The 26,290-nt window shown below is 36.7% G+C and overlaps 1 protein-coding gene across 11 annotated transcripts in view; it reads right to left on the bottom strand.

Annotated features, from left to right (window-relative positions):
- Positions 1-26,290, bottom strand: part of Ca-beta (Calcium channel protein beta subunit) — a 209,158-nt gene that overhangs the window by 148,424 nt on the left and 34,444 nt on the right. For 9 of the 11 annotated variants that reach the window (XR_012451271.1, XM_074086187.1, XM_074086191.1 and 6 more), the window contains exon 3: positions 17,645-17,773. The exons of the other annotated variants lie outside the window; for them this stretch is intronic. Coding sequence is in view for 8 of the 9 variants with exons in the window: in XM_074086187.1 (XP_073942288.1) it covers positions 17,645-17,773 (129 nt within the window). In the remaining variant the exon portion in view is untranslated. The remainder of the gene's footprint in view (positions 1-17,644; positions 17,774-26,290) is intronic. 11 annotated transcript variants of the gene reach the window in all.

The following is a 26,290-nucleotide window of genomic DNA, read 5'->3' as shown; positions in this document are numbered from 1 at the left end:
AATTGTATTGACACAAGATAATATCTTGATTTTCAATTATCAGGATTTCTAAACACTTTTCTAATCATTATAATCTTTACCAGTCAAAAACGCCTTCTGCTGGACATAGGAGTTCTTCAAAGAACGTCATAATGACCAGTCCTTCGCCGTTCGTATCCATGGTATTACTGCGATCTTTACCAGACCATCAAAAATTTACCTCGTTGAGTTCCTTGCCGGATTCTTCACAACAGAGGTTTTTCCGAACCGGTGGTAGATTTTTTTTGACATTTATAAGTGCTTGTTATAGCCTAAATTGAATAAAGATATTTTGACTTTGGCTTTGACATCAATCTGCCTAGTGAGGGGCCTAGCTTTGCAGCGTCTTCTGGTAAGTCGCTGCCTTGACGAACACATTTCCTCCAAAGGCTCCAAAAGCCATCAGCTCTTCGAGCAGTTTAAAGAAATCTAATCCATGTAAACATTCACCCAACAAAACCCCGTTTCCTCAGTTTTATAACGGAACCCCACATTCATTACTAACAATAAATAAAATGGAGCCTTGAGCAACAAACATATTGGAGTAAACCGAGGGCCTTATTGATTGTAATTGTAACCGGCCGTAACCGGTTGTAACCGGTCCGAGCCGGATCAGGGCCATAAATTAAGACGTCCGGCGCTTTACCGGTGAAATGCACGATGTGATAGGTACGGCTATTTTATCGTTTTGTTTATAGATTCATTAAAAGCATATAAAAACTTTGCTAATGACCTATGATCTCGTGTCATACATATGCAAAAATTCTGTCCGATTTTGGTATTTTGAATGTGGGAAAATAGTGACTGGGACAACACAATATACACTTCGATAGCTGTCAGATGACAGTTTCAAGTTTTTATTTACTTCCGTTAAAATAACAAGTTTGTAATTCCTACTTTGACCACAAAGGAGAAATTAAGCTTCGTTAATTATAAATACATAGAAAAAATTGAGAGTAAATAAGACCTAAAACTAATAGAGAATAATAGCTATAATTTTTATCAAAATAATTCAACTAGACATGCTCATTTTTACAAGGTTATGTGGAAACAATCTTAAATAATTCATATTTACTACAGGAGAATCTATTAACAACTGTAAAAATACTCCATTGTTCACTGGCAAATAATAACGTTAGTATCTACTTGATGTCATAGATTTAGGAACAAAAATTCAGACAATGGATCAAAGTAAAATAAGTTCCACTTCTTATGGTGATTAAATATCTAAACCTTTTTAGAGCATTTATAAATGAACACCCGTTAGAAGCTTTACTCTTATTAGTAACGTGTGAAATACTATAAAAGGAATGCAAAAATAACATCAAACTACACTCTCAAACATAAAATGAAATTATTCCGAAAACAAGTTTACGCCTCACTAAGCTCGCTATTTGATTGGACAACTATAAAATAAAGTCTAATTTCTGATCAACGAGTTTAGTATGGTTGTTAAACCCACATTCTACACGATGAAAGTTTTCCCATACGCCACTTGACCAGTAGCGGCCATTACTACAAATTCTTCACTATTTGTATCACAGAGAGGTGTATCGCTAAATCGAATACGTATTTGGGGATGTCTAAGTGAATACGGTTATTGGGTAAGTCGAATTGCTAATGATAACGGCTTTGTTTGCCATGGACATGCGACAAAGTATGTAATAGTCAAGCTCTAATTCGACCATCAACTTTACAAAACTTTAGGTTTCAACTCTGTTTCGGTATTACTGTGTTTGAATGAATCCGTAAAAATGCGTTTCGAAGCAGCCGTAAAACTAATTATATGATTACACACCATTATTACGAGAATATACGCCTCAGCATAATGCTGAGTCAGCGGCCGTTTCACTTTTGCGAGGACACACAAAATCATATATTTTAATTTTTGTATTTCTTTTTTTTGTTTTATTTGTGTTTGCTGTTGTTGTTTTTAGTTTGGTTGTATTTGTGTGTCTTTGTTAATGTGAATAAATTTCTTCTATTCTATTCTATTCTATTCTATTAATATGATTTCACCATACAAATAGTTTTTTGATTACCTACTCCGGTTCATATTTTCACGAATTCAGATCGGATTAGGATAGCAAAGTTGTAGTGAAAAACCGCTCTGAGGGTGTCTTTGGTTTAAGTCAGAAAAGGTAGGCATTTCGTTCGAAAATGGGACCATATTCTGTAGTTTTAAGCTATAGCTAGCTCATGGAATGAGTCTCATGACCAATAATTACAATATGTTTTTTACCTTATGAGAGATGGTCGTGATCTTGGGTTTTAAATAGTACTATTGCTCAAATCAATCTGGACTAGACACACAATCTCAAGTCATATGATTCGCCACTGCTAATTTCTTCAGATAGAGGCCTATCTCTATGATAGAAATGGCCATAGCAATATGAAACAGGTGACCCAACTCGTGCCCTCGCAGTTGAAAACATTTAGAGCGCGGCCATGAATTATTTATTCACATCTTGTAAAGGTCTGGGAAGACGATAAAATTACTTAGTGACATTTAATTAAATTTACTTCAAGACTTAATTTATATGCCATATTAAGCTAAGTTCTTATTTTCTCAAATTTGTAATGAACTACGGCAATATATTAAAAGCATCCGGATCTGACTAAAATCAGGTTTAGTCACAAATTAGATTAATTAAACGGTCATGGCATTTTAAATAAAGCACCTCAATCCGTTCTACGTTGAGTACTTCTCCACCACTACCGTTGACACGTAGTGATATTGGATGTGTACCTAATGATTTGCATAGTAACAATTGTACTAATATCACTTTTCCTATAAACGAAATGCATAATTTCAATCTGCATAAGAACGAAATGCATAACAACAAACCACATGTCATATTCTCTGATAATTATAAAACAGACGGTTTACATAACTACTCATTGCATAATTAACGGTTATTTAGTCTAATAGTCATATTTAATACTACTTTAAATTCATTTCAAGCATTCTGAATATTATAGATTCCTATAAAATAGCGCCACGCTATTTTCCTTAGATTATTTAGGAGCTCCGATCTCTTACCTACGTTAAATGAGGGAAAACCCACGATCAAGTAAAACCAGAACACAACAAACTTCCAAAACTCAAATACTCGTAGGTACATTTTATCCATTATCCTCTAATTAACGGGAGAAATATACAAATTAGTATTTGTCGATGACACAAAAACTTGAAGAATACAGCGATACGTAGGTACACATACACTGACGCAATTAGACGAACCGGCTTGGACTTGTACAATAAAGATACAGTCGCACATAAACAAGCATATGCCACATACTTAACAAATTCAATTCTAATGTTAAATGATTTGGCATTTGAATACCTAGATGTGGCGTTGATTTTTTTTCTTTATTCTGCCTATGCTATCATAATCTCACAGAGGTTTGGTGTAGTTATTGTAAACGTGCTGTACAGATTGATTCAAAAGTAATGTCTCATAGACATTTTTGTTGGAAAATGGCAGGTGGATCGCATTACATTTTCATATTCGTGTGAAGTATATTCAAATAGGTAGGTAACACACAAATACTTTCATTCAGTCATTCAATCCGTTCGTGTCAGATTGAATCGACCTGTACTGTACAGGATTAATGAAAGTACCTAGATGATGGTCGCAGTTTATCAAATAGCACATGAAGCAAAGTACTTAAGTGAAATTAAAAGTAAACTTAATAACTTTGAACCTATCTCTTTTTAGTAAAACCATGGTATTAAAATCAAACATCTAATTGAAAGCTTAAAGAGCTGACAACCTCGCTGTTCGTAGCTGTCGTTTCGTTCAGAAAAAAATGGATAACATCGAATTAGTAATAAATAATACTTTTAACAAATAATGAACGTAGGTACTTAAAATGTCATATTAAATAGATTTTCCCCCCTGAGTAGAAAATCAAGACACTTTTCTAAGCAGTGTTAAGTTTGTAGACATCTTCCGCTCGTGCAAATATTTTCAAAGAATGGAGTTTTAATTAAGATAAGTTGGTAGTTACTTATTGGAACCTTCTAAGCTATGTGTTACCCGCCCTACTGATTTAACTAGTAAACTATATATATCTATCTATCTATAATCTAATACCTTTACACGAGCAATTCTTACATACACACACTACTACTACACAAACACAACAACACACAAACACTTAAAAAAAGACTAAAAACACAAGTGCAGTGATGTACACGCATCAGCTCTAAGAGCTGCTAGTGTATTATTTCAATAATAATAATATATTCTGAAAACAGAATCTCGGAAACGGCTCCAAATATCGATGAAATTTGGTATGCGGGGATGACAAATCGATCTAGCTTGGTCGTATCTCTGGGAAAACGCTTATTATCGAGTTTTAGCCCGAGCAAAGCTCGGTTGCCCAGGTACTTATTATATAAGTGTGCAATAAAGTCGGTACATTTGTACTTTTTCTTAGCTGTTATTTTACATTTGACAGTCTACCTACTCTAATCATAATCTGTGTCCATTTACCGTTTCAAGTGTAAAGTTCGGCAATTGGCTGTGTCGCAACGCCTCATCTCGTATTCATACAATAAAACAGAAATAACGACATGTGCCCCAAAACAAGCCACTTGACATTTGGATGGCGATTGGTCAAGTTTAGAGCAAGACCGTGATGTGAGCAGAGGCCATAATTGTCTAATGTACTCGGAATCACCATCCGTGGGGTGGCCGGACAAGAATAGCTCCCCCCCATCTCATTCCGTTGGGTGTCGTAGAAGGCGACTAAGGGAAAAATCCAGAAGACGGGCAGCAGCGTCTTCTGCGTAAACCATCAGCAAACACTGCGATCCCCAAGCCGCCTGCCAAGCGTGGGGATTATGGCAACCCCCCCCTCCCTCCCAAATAGGCGTTCTAAGGGGAAGGCCTTTGTCCAGCAGTGGACGTATTCGGGCTGATGATGATGATGATGATGATGACTCGGAATCACAATTTTCACCATATCTTTATGTCACACGGTATATGATATGAGGTTAGAAAGAGACGGTGGATGCGAGCGCTAGCGTTCCGGCTTTAGACAGTACCTACGGCCACAGTGGCACACGGTAGACGATACTGCATTAATATTTCAGGCAAAAAAAACGAACACTGAAGAAGTTATATTTTGTCCGATGCACTTTTTACCCGACTGCGAAGAAGGAGGATTATGTGTTTGACCTGTATGTATGTATGCTCTATGTATGTCTATTCCTATGTCCTCTTGTCTTCTCAACGGCTGAACCGATTTTGATAAATGATACGTCATTGGATTTGTCTTAATGACGCGAGTGACACTGGGTACATGAAATTCTTAAAAAAATAAAATGGTGGATTTTTGGCGCCAAATTGTGAGTCTTCAGATATATTTTTTTATTTAAACCTATCGAGTAGGGTATCAAAACGAAGGGATTTAAAAACAGATTACAAAAATATATGCAAGTAAATGTATTTTTAATTGCCATTGTCACAAAAATATCAAGAAAGTATGAAATAAAACAATTAATTTAAGAAATCAAAACCCGACTGCGTTAAAAATACTAAAAAGAAGAAGAAGAAAACAAGACGTGGACGTAGTGGCCTAGGACTCTGTTAAGGAGCTAACTTAAACTTCAACAGTCGGGACCCATTCAAATCGCGACCAGCTCAAAATTTCTTAGTACAGTCACCAGCATTAATATCTGCCACAGCGGAGCGTGCAAAAATATCAGACACGTCCTTCCAGCCCTAAAAATAGAGTCGTATCAGATATTTATGCACGCTTGTTGTGTCATATATTGGTGCTGGTGACTGTACCTACCCAATGGGTCCCGACTGTTGAAGTTTAAGTTAGCTACTTAACAGAGTCCTAGGCCACTACGTCCACGTCTTGTTTTCTTCTTTTTAGTATTTTTAACGCAGTGGGGTTTTGATTTTCTATCATTTGCTCTTGGTATAAATTTTCAAAGTGGTCACTCAAGACAATAAAACTTGTTGTATAATGAGGGCTATCGTTTTTTGTCCCACTAGATGGCGCACTAATGCGTGAGGTTTTTAAGTTTCAAAGTTTGTTGTTACGGGCGTGAAAACAAAGTTTAGATTAAAATCATATTTAATACACCTTAAAACCGTACTATAAAAATATTGAGCATGCCACAGTGTTGCATAGTTCCCGTTTTGTTCGGAAAAAAGGGAGGACAAAGGTTTCCGAGAAACAAAACTGTCTCAAAACACAGACATTCATTGCCCCGGAACGCATATTTGCCATAATTAATTTCAAAATTTGCAAAATATTCACAAAATTATTCTAATTATAAATAAACCCGCGTAGCTCACCCAAAAACTATGAGATTTGACATTTCGGAGACCTCACGCTACACTAGCGCCTCTAGTGGCGAATTCATACGCGATAGCCCTCATTGTTTTAGAATGACACTGAGATACATGCGAAAGGTTGCCCATAGTATGGTCAAGTTGAATTCATTGGCCACCATGGAACCATTTCACAGTAAACGTCATAGTGACATCGCATTAATTAACAAGGAAAGTTGTAATGGGATTCGATTTGTAGCATTCGAACATGGCGGATGTAAATGATATCTAATTTTGGTATTTCTGCTTCTTTGGCTAGTTGAAGTATAATTTTGATAGTGTTTTATGCGGCGATTAACCTTAACAGTGAACAGTGATCACAAAATTCTATATTGCTCTCGTGTCTGACATTTTTAATGCGCAAGTGGTCTCCGCGTGGTTTCTGGAATTTTGCTATCAAGTTGCAAAAACTACAATCACCGTACAACATGCATAGAAGAATATATTTATCTTTAATTTAACTGACATTGCCCAAGCCTTATGGCCGCCATTAAGAGGAAAAAAATAAAAACAAAGTTGTAATGACTTTTCCTTTGAAAAGGTTCCGTGGTGGCCCATGAATTAAATTCCTTGACTGAGAAACAGAGTAGTCATTTATTGCACGCTATTTTATTTACTTACTACCTATTCTATTACACGCTATTACATTTAGGGGCTGTTTCACCATCCATTGATTAGCGTTAACCGACGGTTAAATGTGATGCCGTCTCCGTCTATTCGAACAAAACAAATAGAGACGGCATCACACCTAACCGCCAGTTAACACTAATCAATCGATGGTGAAACAGCCCCTTAATGTTTCTTTTTACCCTCATCCTACACCGTGCTATTTTCAGTTAAAATTAATAGTTTATAGAATCAGGGCTACCTAGCTATCATAAAGTCGCGGGTGAGAAAAGTAATTATTTCATTCCTAACCTAGGCCTAACTCTTACTTTTTAAAATAATTAATTATGAGTAGTAATAGTGGACTTTTTTTTCAATTCGTAATTTGTGTTTTTAATTCACACATACTTAGTAAAATAAAGCTTAAAAAGTGGGTTTAACATACGTCTCTCATACGTCACATTAATCTCACTCATCAAGTTTGTCAATTGCAATTTGATCATTAACAATGATAGTAAAGTTATACCTTCTATGTAAGACAAAAAATGGTTAAAATCACCAAGACACGTAGAGTCTAGCATGAGTTGAGCCGTCTCTTGAAATTAACAGAAATCAAGCAATTTCATTCGAAAATTTGACCTAGAGGCCCTGCAGTAATCATCTACATAATACATAAGGCAATTGCAGATCCCAATACCCATAGGGTCCTGAAATCTATAATCCATCAGCCAATCAAGCCGACCGTTCCGATAAACAGATCGTATCGGCCAAATAAAGCGCACTTTGGCTCGGTTATTATACTGCAATAAAACGGCATTTACGAGCACGGCATACATCTGATAATAGACTGTTACTTTCAAATAAAAATTGTTTACCGTGAGATCCTGGCCGGGCCACCGAATAAGTGCCGCGGTTTACGGACCGGGGATCGCTGCTAGTGGAACCCGGGAGCACGGAATATTAATATCTATCTACTGTACACTGGTATATCCAACTATTATTGGGGATCTTTGAAATTCACCCATGTCCAAAATTCTAAAATGGAAAAATCAGTGCATTACTAAAAACATTATCTCGGATAATTTTTTTCATGCGCCACCCTTATTTCAAATTCAACGTGAAAGGAAACTTTCACTTTCAAACCTAGGCTATAAAATTTTATATTTCCACATAGCTAACTTGCGTTTTTCTTATTTATTTATTTCCAACACATGCAAGTTAACAGTAAAACCAAAACACTTAAACATCTTGAAAACATAAAATACCTAACCTACTTAATTATAATTACTGAAATATTCATGTCATGGTGTTGATATTTTACCGTATTTGTTTAATAAGTAAGGCGTAAAGAAACTTAGGGGAAGCGAGAGCTATATGCCAGGATCGTAGTTTTATTCAGAAACATGAAATTGCGCTCTCCATAACTGAGGTATCTTCGCAGGGGCGCAGTTATCGGGGCCACGTTGTGCAGTGCACCAGGGCTCCGGACCTCAGGGGGCCCTCTAACCTAAGCTTTGAAAAGAGAGACGCATAAAAGAAAAAGGGAGAAAAAAACTTGTGAGCAGACTCGAGCCTCGAACCTCGAACCTACGAGGGATAAGTTCAACTGACTGCATGTATCCTATTCTTATTTCTACCTATAATTTTGAAGGCCAATATAAATTCAAGCTGTACGGGGAAAGAGGGGGTGAGGGCCCAATTCTTTCCCTATGCACCGGGGGCCCTTGTACGCCACTGTATCTAAGGGGATAAAGGTGAGCCATCCAGCCAGTCAGGAAAAGATACCCGAATCGATGATGAATTACCCTACTTTAAGGTATAAATTTTGACTCCTTGCAAATGATTTCTGCGTCTGGTTTGCCCTTAATTTTCAGGCCCGAACTTTCCAGTTCGAATAAATCTATATGTATACTGTACTTCCACTGCACCATTTATAATACTAATGTATGCGTCCTCTGAGTATGTCTCCTTGTTCCGATTCACCAATCAGCGCTCAGCTTTGATCTTACCATAGTAATCTTTGTTTATGTCTTTAATAATTTTCCGCTGAAAATGGAAGCTTGAAAATACTTTTGCAAGCAGACAGATCCTTGAGATCAAGTGACGGTTAATGTCAAACTGAGTCCTACAGATCTTAAAGCAAACAAAATCACCCTTTTGCAATTTTCAAGCTATTTTTTTTAATGTTCAGAAATGACGACGCCTGTTGCGGCTATCTATAACGTTAACCTGATAAGATGTGTCCTTTTATGATTCAAATTAAGTAATAATCCTAAAAAAAAAATTTGACATTAGACCAAAAATGCCCTATCTTCAACATCAAGATAGACATGCCTACGGAACCAAATCCAATTATTAGTAAGTTATCGGAACAGATTCGGCCATTGCCGCATCGTAGTTTAATCTCCCAACTAATTAACCGACTAGCCGTACCTGCGTATAAAACATTGTTCATAAAAATTCTAACTCGTTAAAACCTACAATAAAACTTCTTATGTGAAGCAGTAAAGTCCCCATAAATCGGGTATTAATATGGGGAAAACAAAATACTAATGCCGAGTTAGTGTTGGAAGTTTTTTTTTTATAGTTGATGTTAAAAAGTTCGCGCGTTTTAAGTCGAACTTGTTAGAGGGATGGTTGTTTGTCACGATTAGCTGTTATGAGGCGTCGTTAAATCCGTTGTGACTATAAAAAGGCTCTTTTTCTGATAAGCATTAAAAAAGTCTCAACTTGATATAAAATATATGTTTCATACTACATTTTCTGCCGTTATCTATTCTATCATAGTTTAAGTTTCTGTTGTGTTAGAAACAACGTTAAAAAGAAACGATAAGCTTATTATAGTCAAGTATGATTATATTATAGTCTTCATCGTTTAGTTTAGTTTAAAACAAAATCTAAAAATACAAGTCTATCTTCATTGAGGATAATCAAAGAAGCATTATTTTCGTCTCCACGACGAATCTTCGCGGAATTATATTGATTCTCATACCAAATGTTAAATTAAATCGTCATCAAACAACGATTATGGCGCTAAAATCAACACAACATTATTTGGTTCTGTCACCTACTTACTATAAAAAGAAGGGATTCTCAATTTGTCTGGTATTTACCTACGTTTTTTTTCACTACTGCGCCATATTTTGGATTTTCAAACCACCTTACTCCGTACATTTCATTACTTCGTCGATACCCTCCAAAAATCACTTAAAATAACTGAAAAGGAATTTCTAAATTCAAACGCATAGTGCCAACATACGATATTATTTATCGCGCACCAACCGTCGCGTGTGGTCGCCCAATTAAAATGGCCTTTCGTTATTTATTTCCGACGCGTCCTCTGAGTATGTCTCCTTGCTCCGATTCACCAATCAGCGTTCAGCTTTGATCTTAAGTAAGCCTGATTTTGTAGCTGGCCAGTGCACTTACAAAAAAAGTAAATCTGTTTTCTTTATGGTATACGATCAGCCAGTGTTCTTAAGCCAATTGGACATGCGATATTTGAAATTCATCTTGAATTCCATAAAAGTTTTAACAACAACTGTTTTACCTACCTACACCATTTTTTTTCGTAATAGCACCAACTATCCGCTTTCTAGCATTCGGCCATAAACGTCATTCGGCCAGATTTACGACGACTGTCCCGTATCGTAATTACAGCAAAATTTTCAAATTAACTCGAGAAAAAACTAAATTGCAATTACAGATGCCGTCAAAAAGCCTCATAGGCATAAATCATGGGTAACAAAAGACGTACGGTAAACCGCGCCGGCGCTAATTGGGCGTCACCATAAACCGTGGCCATATTGGAAGCACAAAAGTCAATTCGGAAAAAACCTAACGGCCCGTGTAACACAATCTCGTACCGCGAAAGAACATAAAAATGGTTTGGCTATTAGATTCCGCGGGCGGTAACGTACGACATTTTTATTTTGAAAGCGGCACACATGCGCGCGCACACACGCAGGTATAAACAAATGTGCTAAGTAAAAAATATTATTATGGCATAATGTGCCATAAAACACGCGGCTTCGGGCGCACGCGCAGGTTCTCAAACCGTAGCGCGTAGCGCGTAGCGGCCGCGTAGCGCGTCAGACGGGCTACGGAATATTGCAATACATACATCAATCTTGACGTTGCAAAAAAATAACATTACACGAATATAATTAAAATTGAGAAGAGTGGTGGATATTCTATCGCCTATAAAAAAATTACAATCTATATTTCCACTCTTACACAATATATTTTAAAATTAAAACACTTTTCGAAACTGGTAGAAATATGTTAAATTTACAAAATATCGGGTTTAATTTGTCCCTCAGTTCTTACCTATTATCTACACAAATTTATTCTAAAAAGTACACTTAATACCATTAACACTAGCTATCGCGATGGCCGTTGCCAATTAAACTTTACTAATTAACAAAATTAAATTAGAACGCGCCCAACAAACTTTGAGAACCGCACGAAGATGGTACTCCAACATAAACAATGTTAGTGATTTCTATTAAAACCATTCGGCGTTTCGATTTACGAATTATATTAGAATAACGTCTGGGAACGGGTATCTGCGCAATGTGCAATAAATAACCCAACCGGACAGCTGCGCAGACACACAAAACAAGATCTTACTTCTCACAAATAAAGTTAATTTTACATTGCGTCTCATTTCTCGATTTAGTAACTATGGGTAATAAAAATTGTTAGAATTTGGTAAGAGGTATGCATCATCGGAGTATGTCTCATACAATCTAGTTTATTATTGTTTATTTATTTAAAGCATATGTAAGTAGGTGTTTTGTTGTCTCTATGTACTTCTGTCTATCGCCATCGCGATACTTATCTTGGAAACTTTCTTTTTTTCTGCGATCTTTGTTGTGATATTAGTGCGAAATTTTGTTTGACGTGCGAGTAAAAGCTCGTAAAAGCTGTCATTGGGCCCCATTTGTGTGCACGTGTGGTTGCGAAGTATTTAGATAAATGGTTTTTCGCTTTGACTAGCCGTTGTTTATTATGAGCGTTTACATAAACTAAATTAGTTAAAACATGATGATCCTGAAATACAATCTATTGCATCGACCTGTCGTTTATTTCTATACTATTTGGAGCCAAAAGGTTCCACTCCGACCCGATACGGTCTCTTCTAGTGTCATGTCGTTACTGTGATGCTCCGATAAATAACAAGCCATGTTACAAAAATGGTCGTTTGAAAGAATAACATTTGAAAATAGACACCAATAAAAGGCACACAACACAACATAGAAAAAAAACAGATTAAATTAAAGTACTTACTTGCTACCTGAATATTTACAAATATATTTTCACACTTTAAATTCAAAGTTATAAGCACACATTCATGCAAAACAATTATTGTGTATTACCTAAATTAAGCTATGGGCTACAGTGCAGTGCTTCTAATAAAGCCTTGATACATATTGAGACAACGCATTTAATCAAATATTTAAATGATAATATTATATTATTTATTTAATCTCATAATCAACACTAACAGTCAAGCCACACATGCTAATTATAATAATAAGAGAAGTGAATAATAGAATATGTAAACTAAATATTTACGTTAAGCATTTATTGAGCTCGGTGTCACTATTGACATATTCACATTGACATATTATTGGTGTAATATAATTGGTGTTTTTTATTTTATGTGAATGATGTTTTTATTGTAATTGTATTTTTCTTGACGAATTTTCGATTTATCAGCATGGCTCTACCTGAGCTCAACAACGTCGATGCAATAAACGACATGAAAATGTTTTTTAGCCGATTTCATTTATTTAATTCCAGTGGTAAAAGTTTTGCACATTTACCATAAAAATATTATTGCTTGTCTCAATATTTAGGGGCTGTTTCACCATCCATTGATTAGTGTTAACAGACGGTTAGGTGTGATGCCATCTCTATTTGTTTTGTTCAAATAGACTGAGACGGCATCACATTTAACCGTCGGTTAACGCTAAACAATGGATGGTGAAACAGCCCCTTAATTTTTTATTTAATAGTTTATAGAGTGACAGTGAAATGATGCAAATTAAGTGAAATGTGTTTTTAAACGCGCGAAGCAAAGATGGCCGCTTACCGCTTAGTTTATTTAGTTACATACTATTTTATAGCTCAAAATTAATCACATCTTATCAAAAAATTTAATGCCTAAGCAAGCAAATACATCAAAAAATCAAAAAAATCAAAATCTTTATTCAGGTAACATGAAATAATATTTCTAAACAGGGCCGAATTTCCTAGTAAGTGAATATACACCTGTGTCAGGAAATCCCGCTCTTCCACAATAGCAATAAGGTATTCAATAAATATTACCCGAAGTAGACGTAAATAACATGCATTAATTAGTTACATTTAATTTACAGATTTATATGATATTTTTCTTAATTATTTATATTTAATCTATATTCTATATTATACATGGGTAACGTAATCTTTTTTTAACTTTTCTAAGATGTTTAAATATTAAAACGAAGCGTAACGTTATTAAAGATGCTTAAAACCCCTGTTTTAATATTGAAACAATCATACAGTAGTTAAGTAGATACATCCGCCATTATGAATATCAGAACTATCTTTATGCTCAAAAACATTAAAACATTTACTAACACAATTGGTAATGTCAGATGTTTTTTGAGCTATCTAGATAGCTCTATTTATATTAAATGATATTGTAACGGATAACTCACGTCTTAATCCGAGTTTAGCTCGACATGTTTCATGTAGTGTGCGTGTTGCGGCAGCCGCCGAGTCGCGTGCTCCTGAGAAGAAGGGCTACGAAATAGCCCGAAACATGTCGACCTAAACTCGGTTTAAGACGTGAGTTATCCGTTACAATATCATTTAATATGAGTGAGTCTCACGGTAGTTTCATAGCTCTATTTATGATGATGACTGTACTGTAGGAACTAGGCTGTATACCGCTGGCAGGTGGTAAAACTGACCACTTGGCAGGTTAGATTGACAGCGGATATTACATGTCGGAGCGCAGATTGCTCCCGATAGCCTAAGCGGCTGGTGCTATGCTATGTAAATGTATTTTTAAGCTCTGAAATAAATCCAAATGATTGAAGAAGTTGTTTATTTTGAACTAAGTTTAAAGTCACGCGCGTTGATCCCCAGTACCTAAGCTCTTACCTAGTTACAGTCCCCACAAGTGGTGGAGTTAGGCGCGGTCGGTGTACTTTTTATGTTTTAGCTATCGCTTCAGAGGACGACGGAGTACCGCAGCGATTCCAGCGGTCTATGGACAATTGTTAAGAAAAGACGAGCTTTTATGACAAAAAAGCGCATGAAAAGTGAAGCAATTTGGTAAATGTATCGATTTTTGAGGAAGCAACTGTGAGTTATTTTTTTTTTCCTCTATCCCAGTGTTTAATAGAATTTGCGGGCAGATAAATTTTATTACGGAGAAGAAAGAAGATGGCGGAAAAATTCGCAGGATATTCGGATGTGGACGATTTTATCCACCAATTTGAAACTATTGCGATCATAAAGAATTGGTCCGCAGATCAGAAGCGAGTAGCGATCGCACTCTACTTAGAAGGGCCTGCGTTGTCCTGGTACAAGGCCAATTTCACGACGTTGGAGTCGTATGATTTGATAAAGAAGGGATTAGTAGAACAATTCCCGTCGCAAGAAGACTATGCACAGTCTTTTTATTATAGAAAGCAGGAACCAAAGGAACCGCTACTATCATTTTATTATGAGCTAGAAAGGTTAGCTTTAAAAGCAGGAATCACTGAAGACAGCAGATTTATCAAGCATTTTATTAAGTCTATTAATTCGCAATGGCAATTACATTTAGCGTCTATATTGTTCGCGTCAAAGGAGGAGCTAAGAAAAACGATTCTGCAATTGTGTGATGTATTTAATACAGAATTACACATGAAAACACATAAAGTAGAACTGCCGATTAATATTACAAAAGATTATCAACACTCGTGGGAGCAAGGAGATGCTCCACCTCTTCGATTCACGCCGCGTTCGGAGTATGACACGTCCCAAACGCCGCCAACAATGGTATTTCCGCAAGAAATACACCAGGGAACATCACGTATGCCATATGGAAGGTATAATTTGAGGCCGCGGCAGCTACAGCCGGTGCCGCAGCAGCATCAGGGGGATCAAGGCAATAATGATGGTTTCCAAATTAATACGATTTTTTCTAGTGAATTTCCCGATGTTTGTACTGTTGAGAAAAATAGTCTGAACACGTTTGTGCCCATAGAGCTCAATGGCAAGATATGCAAGGCCCTCGTAGATAGTGGTGCCAATGTGTCACTGATATCTGTTTCCCTTGCAGAGGAAATAAACTTAAAATATGAGCACAAGCTCAGTGATCCTTTGCGCGTAGCAGGAGGCTCCATGATTCAGCCTATAGGAATTGTAAATACATATATTTTGATAGATAATTATTATTGTAGAATTAAACTGTTAGTAATTAATGATGGCACAAATTTTTGCATTCTAGGGCAAGATTTTTTGACTGCAAATAATGCAATGATTGATTTAGTAGTCATACTTTGACTCTGAATAAAAATTCCGTGTCAATTTTATTCGAAATTGAGTGACACGAACGACTTTTCATTAATGACTGAAAAGGTTTGTGCAAATCAAGTTGCCATGAAAGAGGTTGAGTGCGAGCAAATTAACTCCTTGACCGTGGAAAGTAAAGCGCGATCAGTAAAAAAATTGTTAGGGTTCCGTGCTTTAAATTATTTTGCTTCAGGTTCGAGTGAAGGAAAGTGGGAGAAGTCGAAGTCGATTGGGAAAGTATCGAGGATCGATAGAAAGATGGAGCAAAAGGATGGCGAAAAGGCGAGTTGAGCTCGAAGCCTGAAAGGGTACGAAAGTCGGAAAATTTGCAGATTGGTTCGGCAGGTCTGATGAAGGAGCGAGAGGCGCCTTCTGGTTGTTATGGAAGAGTAGAAATGCGACGACGTGAGAACGCGAACGGACCTGATAGATTCCATAGAAAAGGTAATCAAAAGTCACGTCATTATCTAAGTTATGTTAATAAAAGGTTTTTCTCGCAGCAAGGATCGCTAAATGAACGAAACATAAAATTTAAAAACGTTCATTTAGGAGTGAAAGGGACGGAAAGTGATGGCTGTCTCAAGCCGAATGAACTTTGTGGTTTGACTGAAAACTTTTTAAAAGTTCACCGAGAAGTTCTGTGTCGACGGTTAGAAAAAATTGACACGACCAATGATTGACAATGTCATTCAAATGTAAACATTGTAAATTTATTTTTTGCGATTGAATTTTATAATTATAGGTAATTGAATTAAAAGTTTTTGAGTTGGTAGGAAATTAATGATATAATGAATTTATATGACTAATGTGTGTTGTTATTACTATGTGACTAATATATTTTTTTTCGTGTGTTTTCATATTGGGAGATCAATTAAGTAAATGCAGAAATGAGATGGCAATCTGCAGCAGCCATGCAGTGGCTGATGAAAACTGATGGCAGCTCCCAGCTGCTCTTGTCAAAACTGATGTCTGACGACATCGCTGGAAAACCAAACAGATAACTTTTAATTACATAGTGAACTTAATATAATTGTTTACATATTCAACTTCACGAATATGAGATTGCCTGTTCATACATCTCCCAATGTGAACTGTAATCATATATGATGTGAATTTCTATATATAAAGAATGAGTAGTTTTAGTCTATCTCAGCATGTGGAATACTTCATACCTTCATGTGTTCAATATGCCAGAATATGTGGTGTTAATTGATGGTGTATTTAATGATTGATTTTCTGTGCCTTTCAATAGTTTTCAAGCAACAGAAGTTCACACAGCCAACTGGGATCGCCGATGAAGCTTGCCCAGGGGTCCACACTTGGATCATGGCTGTGAAATAATAAAAAGATGAAACCAGCGGCTATTGCTGTCGTTGTGGAACGGCAACTCCGCTAGGGGTGCTGAGGAACCTTCATCACCTGATGAAGATGATGGGCATGAAGCAAGAATGACGTGCCGGGTTGCACAGGCAATGTCACGCGTCTTTAGTAGCTAGGTTTTTTACTGAAAAGGCGCGTACCTTTTTTTGTTTCGGGGTTTTTGGGCGGCGAAGCCCATCCTTGATTTGAAAATTTTGAAAATATATAACCTATTTATGATTGTAGTAACATAGACTAGAATTTCATGAAAAGGATGTGACTAGTCTTTAGCAAAGACCCTTTTTCTGTCTGTAATGTCCCCGTTAGGTAGGGCCGTAGATAGGTCCCCACCTCTGTGAGGAAGGAGGGATATGTAGGAACTAGGCTGTATACCGCTGGCAGGTGGTAAAACTGACCACTTGGCAGGTTAGATTGACAGCGGATATTACATGTCGGAGCGCAGATTGCTCCCGATAGCCTAAGCGGCTGGTGCTATGCTATGTAAATGTATTTTTAAGCTCTGAAATAAATCCAAATGATTGAAGAAGTTGTTTATTTTGAACTAGTTTAAAGTCACGCGCGTTGATCCCCAGTACCTAAGCTCTTACCTAGTTACAGTCCCACAGTACCTAACAAAACTAATGTTATAAACTTAACAATTTAAGCAGCTTTGTTTTCTAGGCTATCAACTTCTGTCATAAGCGGGCCACCAAGCAGCATCGTTCAAAAACTGCGATACTAACCCAGAAGGTGTTCAGGTTCGGCTGGAGGCGGCTGTTGATGTCTGGGTCTGACTGCGCTCCGCTGCGCCCCAGCGACTCGGAGGTTGAGGAGCCCGAGGGGCGCGGGCCTCGCGCCGCGCCGCCGCCGCCCTGCACCACGGCTATCGTCACCCCATGATCACACAATTCGAGGCTGTACACCTACCCAACTTAACAGGGGAACCAAGTCGAACTACCTCACCTAACAGCAGATGGTAGTCGAACTACCCTAATTAACGGTCGAACTACCCAACTTAACAGCCGTCTGTTTAATAGTAGCACGTTAATAGTTGAACTAGCTCGTCTAACAATCTATGAAACAAAAAATATATATAGGGAGTAAGGCGTCAAAAAATTGGAAGTGCTACTCTTTGCTAGTAGCATTAAAGGGTCTCCAAAAAATATTTGAAACCTTAGACACCCTATTATTTGATAGACGATTATTTTTCTCCTAAGGATTCAACTAAACTGAAATACTGAAAAGGGGTTTATACTAGGATAAGCTCTTAATAATTAGCTCATAATTTTTGTAACGGATTGGTTGCATGATCTTATTTATTATCTGGGTATAATATTATGTATTTCCAGTAAAATAAGAAAATAGTCTTTATAAAGTAAACTATCTAACTACCTACCTATTTGATCTTAAGACCATAAAAAATACTCTGTCAGAAACCAATATACTGGTTCAAATCTTGATTAGGGATCAGATTGAGGAAGTTTAGGCTTTGAGAAATAAATACTACGGCTATAAAGTTAACAAAATACAATAATAACAATACTTTTCTAAATCTGGGTCATTAATTCCGGGTGCAGTAGCGGTTCCTGTGGATTCAATATTCGGATGACGAAGGAGTCAGAGGTGAAACACAAAATGAGGACAGTGAGTGAAGGACTAAGAACTATGTCAAGAATGCAGAGTTAACTAGACGTACAACAAGTGGCTGTATTTATACTTTAGAAGAATTCATGCCTGCTGATATTTCTGTCAATGGCATTGAATTAAACGTGAAGTATTCGCTCTTTGACAGTAACATCAGCGTGCAGATTACCTATTTTACTTAGTTCTGGTTTTAAATATTGCTTTGGCGGTCTTTACTTTTATGTATAAAAGGTTTACCAAGCCATATATAAAACAAGAGCTAGCCAAAATTCATTCAGAACCCTTAGTGCAGTATTTTGTTCCAATAAACGTCTTAAACGCGTTCACGTTAAGCACGATTGGTGGCGATTCAAGCAATTTCTCTGTTCATTGCGTATTCTGCTATGTAACTGTTGTGTGGTGACCATCTTGGTTGCGCAATGAACGGTGAAACCCCTTGCCGAAATCGAAGATGGCTGCGAACTGGGTTATACGAAATTCAAAATTGGTATCGTACCCTCTCACTCTTCTGTTAAATACGGAACGCGTTCAAGATGTTTCGTTGTATCTAAAACATACACTAGAGACTCAAATGTTAGAATAACCAGTGTGTCAGTGCCTAAGTAAGAAGCGTCGAAATGTGTGATCATGTAGCGGCTAATTAAGCAACTATAGCTAGATACTAATGCTAAACATTATAAGAAAGTAAATGTTAAGCTAAAACAAATTAATAATCTACGTTGCTCAGTAAAAGTACGATTCACAAGAGACGAAGCAAATTTAAGCGAAGAGTTTTAAGAAGTTGTTATAGAAGCAACTATAAAGCGAGTTCAGATAGATTATCTTTAACAATTCATACTAAATAGATAGTAAAATAACTTCTTTACTACGAGTAAATTTATTGTTATACTTTGACTTGATTGTCAATTTAACACTAAGAACATTTTGACAAATTTGTATCTGATATTTATGTCGGACGATGATACAATATCAGGACAAGTAAAATATATGAATTTCGTACCTGGCTTTCAGATTGTTTAATCAGATGCATTGAATAAATTTTAGCCTGCACCGATTTTGTTCCACCGTCCAACACTACATCAAATCGGAGTGCCGAAGCTCTCACTCGAGAAAATATTAGACGTTCGTGTAAATTTCGCTCTTGTGGAAATCGCAAATGTCCCATTCAAAAACATTTAACATTTACTTCCTTGGTACACGAATAAATAGACAGTTTCAGTGATATTTCGCAACAGCCATAATGGTGAAGTTATGGTCAATATCATTGTTGTTTTATACAACGACGTAGTGTCAACTCCATAACATCACATAAAACAATATTGTGTTGAAGAAAGATAGCAGAAAATAGCCAAATGATTCATATTACAAATAAAAATACGTTTTATAAAAAAGATCTAAGAAAAGGCTAAATTTCATATCCTAGAAAAAAAACTGCCCAAAAACGTGGTTTAACGCAAATCCCAGGTACTTTCGTATTCCTGGTTATAAAAGTGAAAAATACTACTATTATACTACTACATACTTATATGTAGTACCATATACATTTTGTTATAGGCATTTTGTAGAATTGTACAGTCGAGTTTATAAACTTGTGAGATTTTTTTTCATCAACAATAATATCTGAACACGACGTCGACTCTATTGTTAACGACGTAGAAGCGTGTTCAGACATTTTGATCAAATTTATGAACTCGACTGTAATTGAAAACAGAAAAATATCTCTGAAATCTCTGGTTAACATTAACAAGTTTTTAATATATCTTGGCCTATATATGCCCCACTGTAGACCACAAAAAAAAGGACCATTTTTAATTTATAATAATTAATACTAATGTTAAGCGCCAAAAAAAATGTTTCCATTAAGTATACTCTTTCCGCATAATAGTGAGCTAGAAAAAGTTCTGAGAATTTGATACATTATAATATAAGTTTATTGGTTTGCTTGTTTGTAACGGGTGTACAATTTGAAACAAGTCTTGCGGCGTGACTATTTGATCTAAAGACGAATGCAGGGTAGTTCTTATACCAGACTAGTGCCTATGTCAGATTTAGGTAGTACCTAAGAGATACCCCAAATCTAAGTCATAATAATCTTTATTCAATTTATCTTTCAACAAGCACTTATGAATGTCAAAAAAAAATCTATACCATCCAGTCACCATAAGAGATGCCAAGTTAAATTAATTTATAATTTAATCGCTGATTCTAGGTTCGGGCTAATCCTTTAAATACAACTACTGTACATGCAAGTCGCGGTGTTTTTTTAATTCAACAAGAGCATGGTCTATTGCCCGTAAAGCACGTCCGAATTGCTTAAACTGTCAAGGATAATTATTTGTGGCCATAGACTTCACGCCCACGTCCAATACGGAAATTCATCGGTTCACTAGAAACTATTTGTTATTGTTATTATGGACTTTCAAAATTAAGAGCACAACCTTAGATGGGAAATACGTTTATTTCAAGTTGAGTCACATTGGAGATTCCGCTTTAGACTTCTTTTCTAGAAATATATGGATAAACAGTAGGTACCGGTTTGTACTTGTAAATAAAATTTTCCATGACATCACGAATGATTTTTTTTTCTTTTTTCTATCTAAATATGATATTTAAATTATTGCAGACTTCAATTTTCACTGTTCAAGTTTTAGTCATAATTATGACGACAAAAAAAGAGACGAACTATGAATATAATGACCCGGATAACTCACGTCTTAAATCGAGTTTAGCCCGACATGTTTCGGGTGCGCGTGTTGCAGCAGCCGCTGAGTCGCGTTGCTCCGAAGACGAAGGGCTACGGATTAGCCCGAAACAGTCGAGCTAAACTCGATTTAAGACGTGAGTTATCCGGGTCATTATATTTAATATGAGTGAGTCTCACGGTAGTTTCATGTTCAAAACGAACTATGAATATTATCCAGTATTAGCAGAGCCTATCTCTTAAGCAAAATGTACCTTACGCAGTGTGGGGTTGTGCAATGCGGAAAAACAAACATAAAAATTAAGATTTTCAGACATTTTCTTATTCATTGGTTGTGCTTTAAGAGCCACGCCACATTCACACCGAATTCTCCAGCTCCTGAACGTTAACGTAATTAAGCATTTATTAAATAATACTTATAATTTATTAAATTAGGCTATACTTTGCTCACTTACGCCCTTGCGATAGCTACTCTAGCACCAGACTAACATCTGGTAACAATGCTGCTCTGAGGACGAACTCTGGTTGAGTTCGAAACGAGTAGTGTAGTATGGTGGAGTCAGAGTGGTATGGTGGTGATAGTTGGGTTTGTATGATGCGTGTATGCTCTTACAGCGTGGAGGCGGTGGAGTTACGTGGAAACACTTTTGTTGCTTAGACGTACCTAACTATCCGCTGTAAATAGTCTCTGGTGAGCACAGTAATTGTTTTAGTTCATTTATTTAACACAGAAGCCTCTCCACTCGAGGCACTCAGCGAACAGTAAATCTGTCCGTCGTTTACGGCCGCTCCAACGGCCGTAAAATCGGGCTCTTTTGATACCCGCTAAGTACTGGGATGCACGGGCATAAATATTACCTACCAAGTGCGAGTTGTACGAAAACACGATGAAGGGTTAGCTCGTCGAGTTGAAATTGATATTGGAGATACATAAAACAATTGACGGTGACTGATACGGTTAAATGACAACGTCAAACAAACTGAATCATGCACCAGGGAACCTTTTTGCTACAAAGTCATGTTGACTTCTCATACATTTTTCGAGGAAATCATAGTGAAATTTATTATTATAAGGTTCCCCCTTGTGACATGAGTCAGTATATACCTATTGAGCAAGACAATTGACAGGTTAATTATTTTTTTTATAAAAGGATTATTTATTTCGCACATTAGGTATCGAACAAAATAGAACTTATCAAAACTCTTAGCGTAGCTCTAATTACTTAGGTGTACCATAAGTAGGTAATCCCATAAGATGAACTTAGTTTTTTCAAATAAACTAAACAAGAAAAAGAGAATAAAGAATATTGAAAGACAATGAAAAACTATTGAACTGAAATTAGTAGGATGTGTATTTTCAAAGTCGTTGCCTAGTTCTCAAATCGAAAAACATTCTGGTAAAAACCTAGAACCAAAAAATCTGTTAGAGCTAGATAATTTAAATGTACATTACTCCGGGGCCAGACAGTTCACCGAATATATTAAATATAGTGGAAAAAGGAAATCAACACATCACTGTTAGCGACACTCAAACCAGTATTAATAATGTACCCAAATTATAAAAAAAACGGGCCATGCCCACGTTATTATCTCGTTCCATACTCATAAGATTCATTACACACTTATAGGCAAGAGCGAATAAAACCATTTCTGTGTATTGCTAGTGTTGAAGCGTAGATGTATCGATAGAATTAGAACAGCAATGCTTCTGACGCCCATTACTACGTCTTGAAGTGTCACAAGCTACCTAACAGCGGCACTCAAGCATGGTGGCCGCTATAGTGGGTCATTCAGGAGTAAGCAGGACCAACCTTACACACTAGTAAATTTTGAACATGAAACTACCGTGAGACTCACTCATATTAAATGATATTGTAACGGATAACTCACGTCTTAAACCGAGTTTAGCTCGACATGTTTCGTCGCGTGCTCCTAGAAGAAGGGTACATTCAGTCGAGCTAAACTCGGAGACAATATCCGTTTATATCACTAGTAAATTGATAATGAATCGTTCACAATCGTTGTGAATTATTTGGAATGCACATAATCCATCTCCCATCCCTATCCCAGCCTATATACGTCCCGCTGGGCACAGGCCTCTTCTCAGAACGAGAGGGCTTGAGCCGTAGTTCCCACGCGGGTCCAGTGCGGATTGGGAACTTCACAAGCCATAATCCATCTGATACGCTATTATACTATTAATGAGGTAACTTTGAACATAAAAAAAGCCTGGCGCGATATTTCAGTACAAGGAGAAGTCTTAACATCGATATAATCTCGACATCTATTAGAATAAAAATTCTTCGACTGTGCTGTGACTGGTATGAATAACTAAATTAAACTCATTCTACTTTTCGAGCGACTATTAACAAATATCTCGCTAAACATTACTAATTTTCCTTTCATCTACAATTTAATTAAGTGCATATCTAACCGATCGAGGCCGATAAGATCGTATCTCGCTCTGGCAATTTATCGACAAATTCGGCTCATCACTAGTGGAACCAGTTCGCGTGTTAATTGCGGTACCGAATCGGTATCGGGGCGATTTGAATATCGGTTATTTATGGCAGCGACATCGTTGAGTACATCTCTAGTTGTAATCGCGCTAATGTATGCGCCTGCGTGCGTTGGCCAGCAGGGCTACTACGAAACTCGAAACTCGAAGTTCGTGTCGTGTGGTCCCTCTGACACTTATACTATTTAATACGAGAGCGAGAGGGACGGTACGATACGAACTTCGAGTTTTGGTAGTAGCTCTGCTGTATAAATTTCGGTTTTACCTACTTACGTAAATACATATGAATATTATAATGTACAAGTGTTCGGATATATTCTGGGAAACTGGTTGACTTTAATGTCGAGACGTTGCTTTATTAAAATTGATGTTCTTTTTATTTGCGCATTAGTAATTATTTTCTGAGCTGATTGCTTAAAATAAAAACAGTACTTATTAAATACCACGAAATAATATTTTTAACACGTGAATTTAAATAAATAAACACTACTGTAGCACTTAAAACCAAGACTTTCAATTACCTAACCACAAAATTAGATTTTGACAAATAATTGACGTCATAGCTTGGTAAAGGTGACAGCGGCTGGAGAAGCATCAGGACCTAATTAAGTTAGAAAATAATTTGGCCTCTACCAATGTTGGTTATGAAAGATGATTATGTATGTTAGGGTGATACTTAAAAATCAACTTTCATAAAACGAGTACGACCCCGATTAATGGATGCTAGTTTTTTTATTTATTTTAACTCATTTTAGGGGTCGCTACCAGCTATCAAAGTTTTGAAAACCCAAAGTTCATAGGAACAAACTTTATTTTTATTAAAATCAAATAAATTTGTAACAATTTAGCATAAGTAACATAAAATTAGGATATGTATGACACTGAAGTAGATTTCTTCCGCATCAAGGTATTTATTTCTGAAGTCATTTACAATTAAGTAACCGTAGTGGAGCGAGGGGGTGTATCGAGTAGAGGGGATTCCTGGGCGATTGCTCGGGAATTTCCTTTACCTGATACACCAAGATGTCCAAGATACGTTCTAAAAGTAAAATAAATACAAAACCGGGACAATTGGGACGTGTTGTATTCATGCCAATTTACTTTTTTTATAAACTTTATCAAGCGGTAGCGACCTCTAAAATTCATTTAAAAAATAATGAAAAAAACGCATACGTTAATCGTGGTTGTAGAACCCAATAGCGGGGTGAGACAATGACTTTTATGAAAGTTGACTTTTAACCAACACCCTAATATATGTACGAGGAATAAGGGACAATAATGCATTTAAGGTCAGTGGATAGACTTGAGTTCACATACTATTATCCTAAAACTACTTTCTGGTCTAATAATTTGATAGTTGCATCGTTTCGTTACTCTGAGAATTTTTTAACATGTATTACTTCTAAATACCCCACTCGCTGGTAATATAACACCCAGTTGACGCCTCGAACTCATCTGTCACGGATAGATCTGGCTCATTTACATAATTAACTCGATCCGCAGACATAATAGCATACTATATGGAGACTAACTCACACATGTATGGACATCATTTATGATTGCAATCTGCAAAACATATGCAAAATAAGCACCATTCACATTCAGTGCCAAATGGTATACAACAGTACTCAGAATTTTAATGCTGAATATTATACTTGCCTACCGGTGGCCAATTAATATATATATTTATAATTAAAGGCTTTGTAAGAACCCTAGCCGTGGTGCCCCAGTGGTTTAACCTATGGCCTCGTAAGTTTCATGATGAAGAAAAACATCGCAAGAAAACTTTACACACCTGCAAGGCAAAGGTGTATGAAGTGTCCAATCCGCACTGGATGCGTGATAATTACAGCCCAAGCCCTCTTGTTCCAAGGAGAGGCCTGTGCCTAGCAGGTAGACGTACATAAGCCGCGAGAAAAGGATGATCAATAACTGCCGACAGCAGTATTTGTTTTGAGAATAGGTAATAAAGGATTGGTAGCGTTAGCATGTATGCTTAAACATATGTTAAGGAAACTAAATCTCGTGGAAGCTTTGTGCTACTAAAGTCATGTTGACATCCAATACATTTGCCAAAGAAATCAACGCGAAACTGTTTATGAAAAGGTTCCAGATCTGATCACAGACAGTTGCGCTATTTGTCTACTGACGTTATTTTCTAGCATAATTATGATAATCTGTATTAAATTATTCATCAACCTCATACCACTATATCTCAAAGCTGTATGTGTGTGTGACCTTATCGACGAACTAAACTCATTTCACGTAGGTGATTTTGTCTATGGGCCATGCAGTTAATTTTCTTGACGTTTATGGTTATTTCAAGCGAGTTCTAACTCGGTGCAAAACAGTTAAGCCTGTTACAATGGTTTTCGGAACCCAGTCGTAAAAATAAGTATTCGGTCTCGTTTCACTAGACTCCATAATGTTCCTAGGTCGTAAAGTTGAGGTTGGTAAGCTAATTATGATTCAACCGAAACACCGGTAATAAATAAGTGAAATAACGGGTAATAATAGTCAAAACTA

Source organism: Choristoneura fumiferana, chromosome 3 (assembly GCF_025370935.1).
Source record: "Choristoneura fumiferana chromosome 3, NRCan_CFum_1, whole genome shotgun sequence".
Classification (NCBI taxonomy): Eukaryota; Metazoa; Arthropoda; class Insecta; order Lepidoptera; family Tortricidae; genus Choristoneura; species Choristoneura fumiferana.
Note: the sequence above shows the minus strand (reverse complement) of the source record. Positions and strands in the feature narration are given on the sequence as shown.